The 11,379-nt window shown below is 37.8% G+C and overlaps 1 protein-coding gene across 1 annotated transcript in view; it reads right to left on the reverse strand.

Moving 5' to 3' along the window:
- Window positions 1-11,379, reverse strand: part of STAM (signal transducing adaptor molecule) — a 45,131-nt gene that overhangs the window by 11,670 nt on the left and 22,082 nt on the right. Inside the window, exons 8-13 of the mRNA XM_007460871.1 lie at window positions 11,363-11,379; window positions 7,947-8,035; window positions 5,869-5,956; window positions 5,343-5,397; window positions 4,616-4,769; window positions 2,622-2,794 (exon numbers count right to left, since the gene is read on the reverse strand). Of these exons, the coding sequence (XP_007460933.1) occupies window positions 2,622-2,794; window positions 4,616-4,769; window positions 5,343-5,397; window positions 5,869-5,956; window positions 7,947-8,035; window positions 11,363-11,379 (576 nt within the window). The remainder of the gene's footprint in view (window positions 1-2,621; window positions 2,795-4,615; window positions 4,770-5,342; window positions 5,398-5,868; window positions 5,957-7,946; window positions 8,036-11,362) is intronic.

Here is an 11,379-nt window from a genome sequence, read left to right on the forward strand (position 1 = left end):
GAGAAAGAAGGAAACCTTGCCCCTGTGACAGAGAAGGACAAATACCGTATGATCTCACTTATATCTACAACGTCAAACTCAGACACAGAAAACATCTGTTTAACAGATGTAAAATGAAATAACCGACAAGTAAGTACGTAGATTTGGTCACCTTAGTATCATCGTGGCCACCATCACTCAGGTAGGTCTAGAAAACTGTATCAGTACCACCATCTCCAGTTATCAGTAATATCACCCTAGGGTGACAGAAGTCTGGAAAAGTGACCACCCTAAAACCAAAATTCTATGTAAAAGAATAAGAAATTGCCTCCTAGATACAAACTGAAGGACATGAAAAAACCTGCCTACCAAAAACGGGGGGAAAAGAATTCCTCCTTGGGCTTCCCTGGTGGCGCAGTGGTTGAGAGTCCGCCTGCCGATGCAGGGGACACGGGTTCGTGCCCGGTCCGGTAAGATCCCACATGCCGCGGAGCGGCTGGGCCCGTGAGCCATGGCCGCTGAGCCTGCGCGTCCGGAGCCTGTGCTCCGCAACAGGAGAGGCCGCAACAGTGAGAGGCCCGCGTACCGCAAAAAAAAAAAAAAAAAAAAAAATTGCCTCAAAGCCTGTGTGAAGCCTTTTCAAGGAATTGAAAGATATATCTCACTGGCCTAACACAGCCCTTGAAATTACCATCAAAACATTTACTTATCAAATATTTACTGAGTTCCTACCAGGTGTAAAACTCTGTGCTACATAGTGTGGCTCTAAAGGTGAAAGATGCCGCTCCAGCTCTCAAGATATGACAGTTTAGTGGAGATACAGAGGACAACACGATAACACGAGGTGCTGGGGGCCTGAGACAGCATCAGAGGAGGAACAGTTCTGGCGAGGTGGGAAGGCAAGACAAGCTTCTAGTAACGACGAAGCTAAGCTAAGAGCTGAAGAATAAGCAGCAATTAGCCCAGCGAAGAGGGCTAAACGTTTCAAAGAAATGCTCTGCAAAAAGCACCTATTGAAATGTACTTGTGTTTCTGGAGAGGTGACATTTACAGCTACAGCACATCAGTAGCCAGGCCCTGGAACACAGCGTGGGTCCTGCACGGGGGTCTCGCATGCAAATGGCAGAAGAGGACAGAGCAGCCCCCAGCAAACAGCGACAAGGTGCTCTGGCTCTACAGCACATCATGGTTTAAGAACCTCCCAACAGAGAATCTCACTTACAAGGATAATTCTTCAAGGTTCTGAACTAAGAATGGATCCCAAGTAATCTCCAGTAATGAGACATCCAGAGCAGCATGTGACATGGTAACAGAGGACTAGCTGGGACAGAGGTGGCACTTCTGGCTAATACTAAAGTATCTGAGAGGTTCCTATATATACTAGTCGAGTACACTGGCTAACTTCTCAGCAATACCTACCTCTACTCACTTTGATCTAATTTTAAAGCAGCATGTTACTCTCCTAATAGTTGCTCCCTACCAATTTCTATGTAAGGGTATGCGCTTTTTACCAAACTGAGACTTAAAAAAATAAAGAAAAGAAAAGAAAAAGAAGTCCTTGGACAAACAGAGTTAGACTTAACTTTTTTCCTAAGCTATATAACCCAGTAGGGAGCGCTGTTTTCTTGTTGCTGCTGTTTGATGCCTGTAACAGGCTTCCGCATAACCATCCTTCTTAAGGTCACTTCAGAATACGAGATGTGACCACAAAATCATGTTTGACGATCCCCAAGCATCCCAAGAGTGTGACTCTTTGGAGGATGAACAATACAAGAGTGAGGGCAGTATAGGAGCATCCTGGGCAACTCCCACATTGATGGAAAGGTCCCTAGAAATTGTACCTGTGCCACCCAGAGACTTGTGTCGTGAGTCAGAACATCATGACCTCTGGAGTTACACACACTGAATTCTTCAGCCTCTACCTATTCGATCCAAAGTGATGACTTCAGCTTAGATGCCCACTGATGTAGAAAAGGCATTTATAAATTATGAATGATATAATGTATGAATATAATCATTTACATGATAGGGGCATTCTAAGTAAAGGACCAGAACAATGGGTCTGTCATTTCATATTCAGCTACTCGCCCCATGAACCACAGGGGCGTACAGCTTCTTGTACTGTCTCTTCATGTGGTTTATCATGCTGTGATATATACTAAATTCCCACACAGGGTAAAAAGAAGGGAATATTTGTCTTTAAGAGACAGCCCAGAACTATAAATTCTAAAATAATAACCACAGGAACATTCAGCTTTTATGTGAAATTTGTGTAAAGCATTAAATTACAGTTATCAAAATAAATTTAAGTTACATTGAAGTTCTTAACAAATATTATCACAGACTCAGATTAAAACAAAAGAAATTATGATGGAAGGAATATAAAAAACACAAAGCTAAAACCAGAATACAGCAGTTCAAGGACTCAATAGGACAGAGGGCTGGCATGCTGGCTAGGACTGCAGCACTGCAGGGGGGTCCTACAGAACCCACCTGCCACCTCAGACGGGGCTGACCGTCTGGCATCAGTGATGACACCTACCCTGGATTTTTCTTATCCATTTTTTATGATTACAGATGACCAAGGGCACCTGAGAGTTTTAACAGCACTAAAAGCAAACAAGAGCCAATGATCACATTACTTGGGGTAGGAAGCCTGAGCCTGCTGACTAGGAAGGGCTGGGCTGGCAGGCAGCACGGCTCCTTGGCTGAGAGAAGACAGCTGCTCTGGGGGAAGGCTGTAGCTCTGGGGCTGGCTCAGCTGCGCGCTCCCTGCGACCAGGTAGGCACCGCTTTGAGGAGGGCCTGGGTACACCTAGGATGGTCAGAGACAAAACACATTAGGGTCCCTCGGATTTCAACAGGCATGCATTCACTTACAAAAGAGCAACGATTACATCTCTGAAATGGTTTTCTGAGTTCCTTCCGGTGACAGGCATTTTATTTTATTTTTTAATGTAGATTTTATTTATTTTTAATTGGGGTACAGTTGCTTTACGACAGGCGTTTTAAAAAGTGCTTTTCAGTGAAGTGGGCTTCTGATGATTTTTGTTTTTAGGGAAACATTAGCTAAACTCGTGTCTGTCTCCGTACAGAAGCAGTAAAGAAACTTACCTTGAAATTTTATACTAATATAATCCCTCTTTCCACATTGATACTGTATCTCCCTAAAATGAACCCCCAAATGCTGAAGAAGTGTGTTTGAATTCACTGCATTACAGCAACAGTCGGCATTTATTTCTAGGCATCTACACATAGATATATCTCCTAAGTTACAGCTTACTGAACATAGAGCAAGCTATCCTCCTAAAGCAAGGTCAGCAGACTTCTTTGTCCAGGGCCCAGACAGTAAATGGGGCGGGCTTTGTGGGCCATGTGCGCTCTGTTGAAACTACTGGGCTCTGCCCATAGAGAAAGCAGCCAGCAATGATGGAGAAACGAATGAGAACGGCTGTGTTCCAGTAAAAATTTATTTTAAAAAAGAGGTGGGAGCCTGGACTTTGCCCTTGTGCCATTGTTTGCGTATCCCTGCACCTAAAAACTATACTTGTTCTAAGCTAAAGAGATTAGTCTTAAGTGCCCCCAGAATCTTAAACACACATAATATTCGAATTTTCTGTAGTATCCATTAGATCCTTCCATTTCACATGTTTGAAAACAGAACTCCACTGTCCAGGGAGTGAGACTTGTAGCAGCTGTTAGGACAGTAACACACTCATCAGGAAACAAAACAACAATCATCTGAAGGCTGTGTTAAGCCACACGAGACTCACTACACACAGAATCCAAAAGGTCTTCATTATGGACGCAGCTAGTCCAGTCCTCACAAATACAATTGTTTGTACTTTGCGAATTGAACGTGAAGGGTTTCTCTTTGTCTGCTGGCTCACACTGGCATCAAGACTCATGGGTAGGTGTCATCCAGCCTCACGTTTCTCAGGCCTGGCTGCTCTTCTCCAGGGTTCTGGCCCCTTACTCCAGAAGTGGACTGCGTCAAAAAAAAATTCATCTGCACAAAGTTTATGCTACCCTACATGGATAAAATGCTGTGTCTGACTAACTACTCCCTATACCCTGAACTTAGTGAGTTTGTGGGAAATGGGCTCTTGAAATAGTTGCTGGGCATGACGAGAGGAAAAAGGGCTCTCTGGTGCATTACACACATGCTCATGTAAAGGAATGGAAAAAATGCAGATTAAAGAAAGTCACTATAAAATTGAAAATGGTAGATACTCACAAGAATTTAGTAATAATCAGAAATTTTACTCAGACAAAAATTGTAGTTCTTAACTAGATAATCAGATATGAAGCTTTAAAAATATACAGATGTTTGGGCCTCATGCCTGGATTCAATAGGTCTGGGTAGAGTCAAAGTATCTGTTTTTTGTTTTTTTTTAAAGCTTGACAGTGATTGATGTGCACCCCTGCAGAAAAATAATTTTTTAGAACAAGAACTATTATTATTGCTAGCACACTACACATTGTATTTGTCAAGTGAAAAAATCTTTTTAACTTTATTTTTACTCCAAACATCACTTTTAGAAAGTTTCACGTTTTACAAAAACACAGCTATTCCAAATAATCTCAAATATATTTGAGAATTTAAAATGAAATACTTGCATTTTTAAAAGCTTACCTGAGAACCAGAAACACCAGATGACTGAATATAATACTGCTGATTCTGTAATTTTGCATACATGGAATACATTGGATCTTCATTCATTAACTTGGTATACAAGGACAGGGCCTCCATCACTTTAACATTGAGCTCTGAGAGTTCTGAATGTTTTCTGAAATATTATACAATAATGTGACACATAACTGCTATTTAAATGATATAATGTTCTAAATAATAAGAAGCATCAAAATAGCAAAAATGGCAAAGAGTGGTATAAGCAGACATTATTAAAACTTTAACCTTGTAACGAAAAAAAATATCCTATAGTTTAGCTCCAAGGCAACCAAAACTGTTTCAGATTTAGGTGCTGTGCTGGAAGGACTCTAGCTTATTGTACTTGACTTTACCTCAAAATATCCAGGTTTCCCTCATTAATAACAGATGTTGGGTCATGTGTGGGCCCTGATGATGCCGCTCACAGCAAATATGATTATAATAGTTAACCCTTATTTTTAAAACAGACTAACATAATGAAAGTCAAATAAATCCTCATTTAAAAGTGGGAGTGGGGGCAGATGGGTCTAATTTTAATTCCCACATCAAGTAGAAAACAAGTGAATGAGAACTGGCATATCTTTAAAATGAAAATAAAATAAAATACAAGGCAGCTCTATTCCAATATGCAGTTTAGAGAGATCTGTGGAGAAGAAGGTACACAGTACAGACGGAGCGCATGTCCTTTTACCTGTCAATATCTTCCAGCTTCTCATCAATGAGAGGCCCCATCTGGTGACACATGGCTAAGATGACAAGATTTAAAGAAATATAAGAAAATGCAGCAAAAGAAAGCAACTCTCTGATGGACATTCATGTAGTTTAAGGAATAAAAGATCTAATTTGGAATAATAAAAATTCTATTAATTAATCTCAGCCCACAGAACCCAAGACTGATTTTCCTAGCTATTTATAAAATCAATACTTTAGATTGATTGCATTGATCTCAGAAATTTTTAATACCAATTTTAATTTTATAACCTTTTAAACGTTGAATAAAATATTTAATTTGGGTAGAAAAGTATAAGAATTTGAATTCCACCAAAGGTTCAATTAAACTGCATATAAACGTGAGACTGGTCACAGAAGAGTCAGAAATGTTAACATTGTTTATATCATTTTCAATTTTATTTAAATATAAAACCACTCTGTAACAGAACACTAGATTTAATCCTAATTATTCTTTATTTGCAAGGGAAATGGAAAACAAGGTTTACCTTCAAGATGAAGTAACTCGGGAAGATCTGGTTGATCATCACTGGGATCCGTACTTTGCAACATCTGTAGCAGTTGGTCCATTTTATCCTACAGAAATTAAACTGTTACTATAAAAAGTAACAAATCATTATGCAACAATACCTTCTCACTTCATTAGTTAGATAGTGGCTAATCCTGTAATGCGCAGATATGAAGACTTCAATTTCGCTTCTATGTATTTACTGTCCGTGTATTCTCTTTACTATCATGTGAAGTCAGAGCCCTTTTGAAACGGCTACCAGAAATTCTCTTAGATGAGAAGAAATAGAGCAGCATCTAAACTTACAACATGTGAGCTCTTTAATCTCTTAAGTCATGCTAGTGGACTACCTTGTCACTTTGTTTAGGGGCAGCTGTAGTCTTGCCATGCTGACAGGCGTAACCTCTCTCTCAAGCTGGCAGTACTTGTGACTAACAGCTCCGTTACTACTTCTCTACAAGGGAGAATACAGCAGCTGTTTCAGTAAGGCACAGCTCAGCTCTGGTACAGCTGTTCTTCTAAGTAGCACCAGAAGGATTTACTCTACATTCTCTTTCCACCAATGCTTCACTTTGTCATCAAAAAAAGGAGGAAGATTTATGGCTTCTCTATTCTCCTATGTGAAAGGCTGGAAGGCATCTCAAAGCAATGACTCAGATCTATGTCAGAATCTTTTGCTGTAAGACCAACAGAACTAATGAAGGCATCATTACATAAATACATCTATACATTACATTAGTAGAGATGTATCTATACGTAAGTTTTAAAAACCCAAAATATAGATCTCATGTACCAAAGAATATTACTGTAATAATTACAAACTTTTCTCCATTCATGGATTTTACACGGTTATGTTACTGAGTATAGGTACTTAGGTAAATAATTTAAAGAGTACCAATTCTAAGCAAAGTAGTTATTTATACCAAAACAAAACTCTATACTCTGTACAGAAGGATAAGCGTTTGAGAGATGAATTAAATCACTAGAGAGTGAAAATGACACATGTATATTAAAACACTCTTCTGAAGTCAAAAGAATTCCATATTTAGAAATGGATATTATTTTTTAACGTAAAAGATTCACAATTTTCATTTTACGTAGTCTAAAAAAGGAGGCACATGTCAGAAAAGTTTGCCTACAGCCAAAACAAGGAGAGGGGAGTAAAATGAGAGTGAGAGTCAACTAACACATGGATTATTTCTCTTCTCTTTGTTTACAGAATTCTACAACCTATTTGAAATTGTCTACGATCAGAGAAATAAGGTTTCTAGACAGACCGCTAGCATGCATTTTCCGATGGAATGCTCGAGCCAAACCTAACTCTCCCTGACGCCAGGACATTCTCTGGGGGCTCTCAGCACAGCTTCTACAACCCGTTTCGCTAAAACAGCGCTCTTCAAACCTTCCGCTTCTGGCTCCTCCAAGAAAAGGCTAAAAACCTACAAATCCCCTCACATAGTTTAAAGATGACATCTCATTTTTCATCATTAGTTTAAAATGTTACAAAGAATATAATTTCCAGAGCATTTAAAAATAAAAGTCACACACAACCTAGAGGGGTGGGATGGGGAGGGTGGGAGGGAGGCTCAAGAGGGAGGGGATATGGGGATATATGTATACGTATAGCTGATTCTCTTTGTTATACATAACATTGTAAAGCAATTATAATCTGATAAAGATGTAAAAAAAAAGTCACACATTCTTTTGAATATACCCAAAAAGTCTCATTATAATAGTGTTTGTAATAGCAAAAAACACACAAAGAACTGAAAACAACCTAACTGTCCAACAACAGAATAATGAAGTCATGATAAGTCCATTCTATGGAATATTAAACAGGAATTAAAATAATGAGATACAACTATAAGCACTGACATGGTAAGAATGGGACTAGGGAGGAAATTTCCAGGAGAATCTTTGCTTCGTCTGTATTGTTTGAAGGTATATAACAACAAAACACATGCATTAATCAAGTACTGAATTTTTTTAAATAAGAGAAGAAAACCATTGCAACTTCAATAGTGAAAGTATGATGCTCTCAGACAGGAAATCACTCACTTCATCAATGTAGGCTTGTTCCGGCTCTGGTTCTATCGTTTCTACCTGAACATCGTCACTAAATTGTACCGTCTTCTTCTCCGTTTTAACTGTAAAACATGTAACATTTATCGCTTCCTTATAAATTTAAAATTTTATTTAAAAGCACTTTAAGGAGAGAACTTGGATTTTTCTTGTATTCCCTTCAATCTGAGAAACTCAGTTTAAGGGATAATTCGGTTGCAGATTTAGGCAACCATGACAGAACATGACATTATGAAATTCTGTGAAGACTTCTCAATTTTTTCTTCTAAAGATTTTATGTTTTCCATAACAGGTACTTCACTAAAAATAAGAACTGTATTTCTGGAACAAAGATTAATCACCTATTACATATGAGAGTTTAGTAAACTGCTGAACAGAAAGCAAAGTTTTACAATGGCATAAATGAATTCTGCTATTGAAAATAAATCCTCTTTTCAAATTACCAGTCCTTTCAAAGAAAACTCTCCACTTTTCCACAGGCCACGCTCTTTCAATGTAATGAATTGGGAAGTTAGCTATATATTCCCCTCACGCCACTCAGTCTTTTCTTTAAAACTAAGGGAATGACACCCAGGCCAGTAGAGAGCTTTACAAGTGGCCTTGGCAGGGATCTGAATTTTCCACTAAATCAGTCTGTATTTTTTAGTTACATTATTCTTGCAATTGAAAAGGTGGTTATTAAGGGATCTGCAAACCAGAAGCACATATTTCTCTTGCTCAACAAAGCAATCTTTAAAAAGATTCAATGTAACATTAACCAGCAAATATAAGGTTATGATTAACATAGTAATTAATCTTATCCAAAGTAATACTGAGAAACACATACAGCTTTAAAGGAATGAACTTCCTTTTTGGATTTTTTCATCCTGATATCAATGTAGTCAATCAGTATTCATAAAAATTAAGAATCAGGGGGATGGGAAAGGGGCAGAATTAAGGAAGGGAAATAATATTAATTAAACTATTAAATATGCTTAATGAAATATTGCATTTCCCCCAATGAATCTCCAATACAATCCTATGAGATATGCCCATCTTGTAAACGAGGTTAGCAGTGGCTTAGAAAGATTAAAAACGCTTGCGTAGGAGAAAGCTAATAAATGGCAAAGCCTGGATTTGAATGCCAATCATTCTAGCTCTATTAGCCCACACTACTGGAATCTGGCCTGTGATTTTACTCTGAGAACAAGAAGACATATCACTTATGTATTCTATGCTATAGAATATAAATGGAAAATAGTTTAATTTCCAATATAAGGAATATATTCATCCCACACAAGTCACCATAAAGTAAAACTCTACATACAAAACCAGTTTCAGCTGATTTCACTTTCCCATGGAAGAAAAAGAGCCATATGCTATACATATTTTTGCTTTTTATATCTTGAGCTATTAACAAGTAGAAAGCTGGGACAGCACTGCATTGGCTGCTACCCATAAGAAAACACATGGTAGACTTCACATCCTAACAGCTGACCATGCACAAGTTTGCAGTGCTTTTTCTCTCAGGGACTAATACTATTACTTTGTATGTATGTGTATGTTTGTGTGTATATTATGTGTATGTGTGTATAAATAATATCTTACACACACACACACAGATGTGTTTATGCATATACATATATAAAATACAGTGCTTGCACGAAATCTTACTGCCTCTCCAAAACGAAAACAAGCTAAGTAGGTCAGGCACTTCTAATTAACACATTCAGTGAAATGGGCTTCTGTCTGCTCATAAAGAACGATGCTACAAGGATCTTGCTAACACTCATTTTCCAAGCCTGAGAACTGTAACTCCACTGTATAAGCTCTGATGCTCTGGTTTCTCTTTTACATGGTCCAGAGTGAAACACATGAAAATAATTAGAATATTCATTTTAAGGCACATTTCTATGTAATGGGGAAAAAAAGATGAGACGGCTACTTTATCTACCTGAGATCTTGGATCTCCTCTTGAATGGAAGTCCAAGACAATTCCATCCTTTCCAGCAGCTATTTCAAGATTAAAAAAAAAAAAACAACCCAAATCCCAAAATCAAGCAAAATCCCCCACCACCATCAGCCCAGATTAAAAAGTTAGCACGTTATGCACTGCCATCTAAACAAGGTTCCACAGGACGTTTTCTGAGTTTACCAAAGAGAACTTTATTAAAGGAATGGGTATCACAATCTGTCTCTATAAAAGTGACACAAGACATCCCAACAATAACTAGGAGAGGGCATTACTTTATCAAAGATCTGTAACATCTGGTCTGTTATTAAAGCCTTCTTTTGAAAGAGAAGCATTTTTATGTTTTCAAAGAAAAGTGTATCTTTACTGTTAATACACAGACACTTACGCTTCATTTATTGTATAAACATTTATATAGTCTGTATTCTGGATAAGATTCAGTACCAAGAACTGTTGGAAATAAAAAGACAACTGAGACAAAGATCTTTTCTTAAAATTCCTGTAAACTAAAAATGACCAAAGCAGATCGTGATTTATAACTTTCTTTGATCTCTTCTACCTGGCATTATAGAAAGATGAGATATTTTGCCAAGATAACTGTAGCTTACCAACTTACTTACCAAAAACTCTTAAAATTCTAACCATTTCAGTCGCTACAGAAATCTTTCTAGATTAGAACATATTTCTGTTTCCTTAAAAAGAGGAAGGTTGTGACTTAATCTTGATGCCACAAACTCATCATTATGAAGATTCATTACAGTATTGCCTAGAAATACAGTGAACTGCCTACCAACATTTTGATAGACGACTGGCAGTTACATGTCCTGCAATGATTACGCCTGCCAGTAATATCACTTTTCCTCCTTCGCCCCACTTTCTAGTCTGTTTCTCCTAGTCAGCAAAGGTTTGAAACTCAAAAATTATTGACATGATTCGTTATGGCTCCTTCTGAATATCTGACATGGTGGCTTAGGAAAGCTATTAAGTTGCTAAGAGGCCACTGCTTCCAAATTTGGGGCTGGACACTAGAGAAATGAGCTAACCTTTGAATAGGAAGAACTCTCTATAAGGTTACACTGCATTTGTCACCCTTTCATCAACTGATGATACCAAAAATACATAATGCATAAATTCTATAATACTTCTTAATCTGCATTTTTACAATGACATATATATACATACATATATATACATATATGTGTATATATATACATTTTTTTTTCTTAAAGAAAAGTCCATAGTCTGTCTTAAGATAATCTTGGTAGACAGATGATTTCAATTCTTAGATGATTAGATGACTCCTCATAAATAATCTGACTGGGGAGCTGCATTTTTAGTATACACCTTGGAGGCACTAACTTTGGAGAGTCTCTGCTCCAGAAAGCTGAATTTTAGAGAGAATTGTGGATCATCATCCATTTACAGGCTGGAAAATACTTACTCATTTCTGGTTCAGCA

The sequence above is a fragment of the Lipotes vexillifer genome, unplaced genomic scaffold (assembly GCF_000442215.2).
Source record: "Lipotes vexillifer unplaced genomic scaffold, Lipotes_vexillifer_v1.1 scaffold534, whole genome shotgun sequence".
NCBI lineage: Eukaryota > Metazoa > Chordata > Mammalia > Artiodactyla > Lipotidae > Lipotes > Lipotes vexillifer.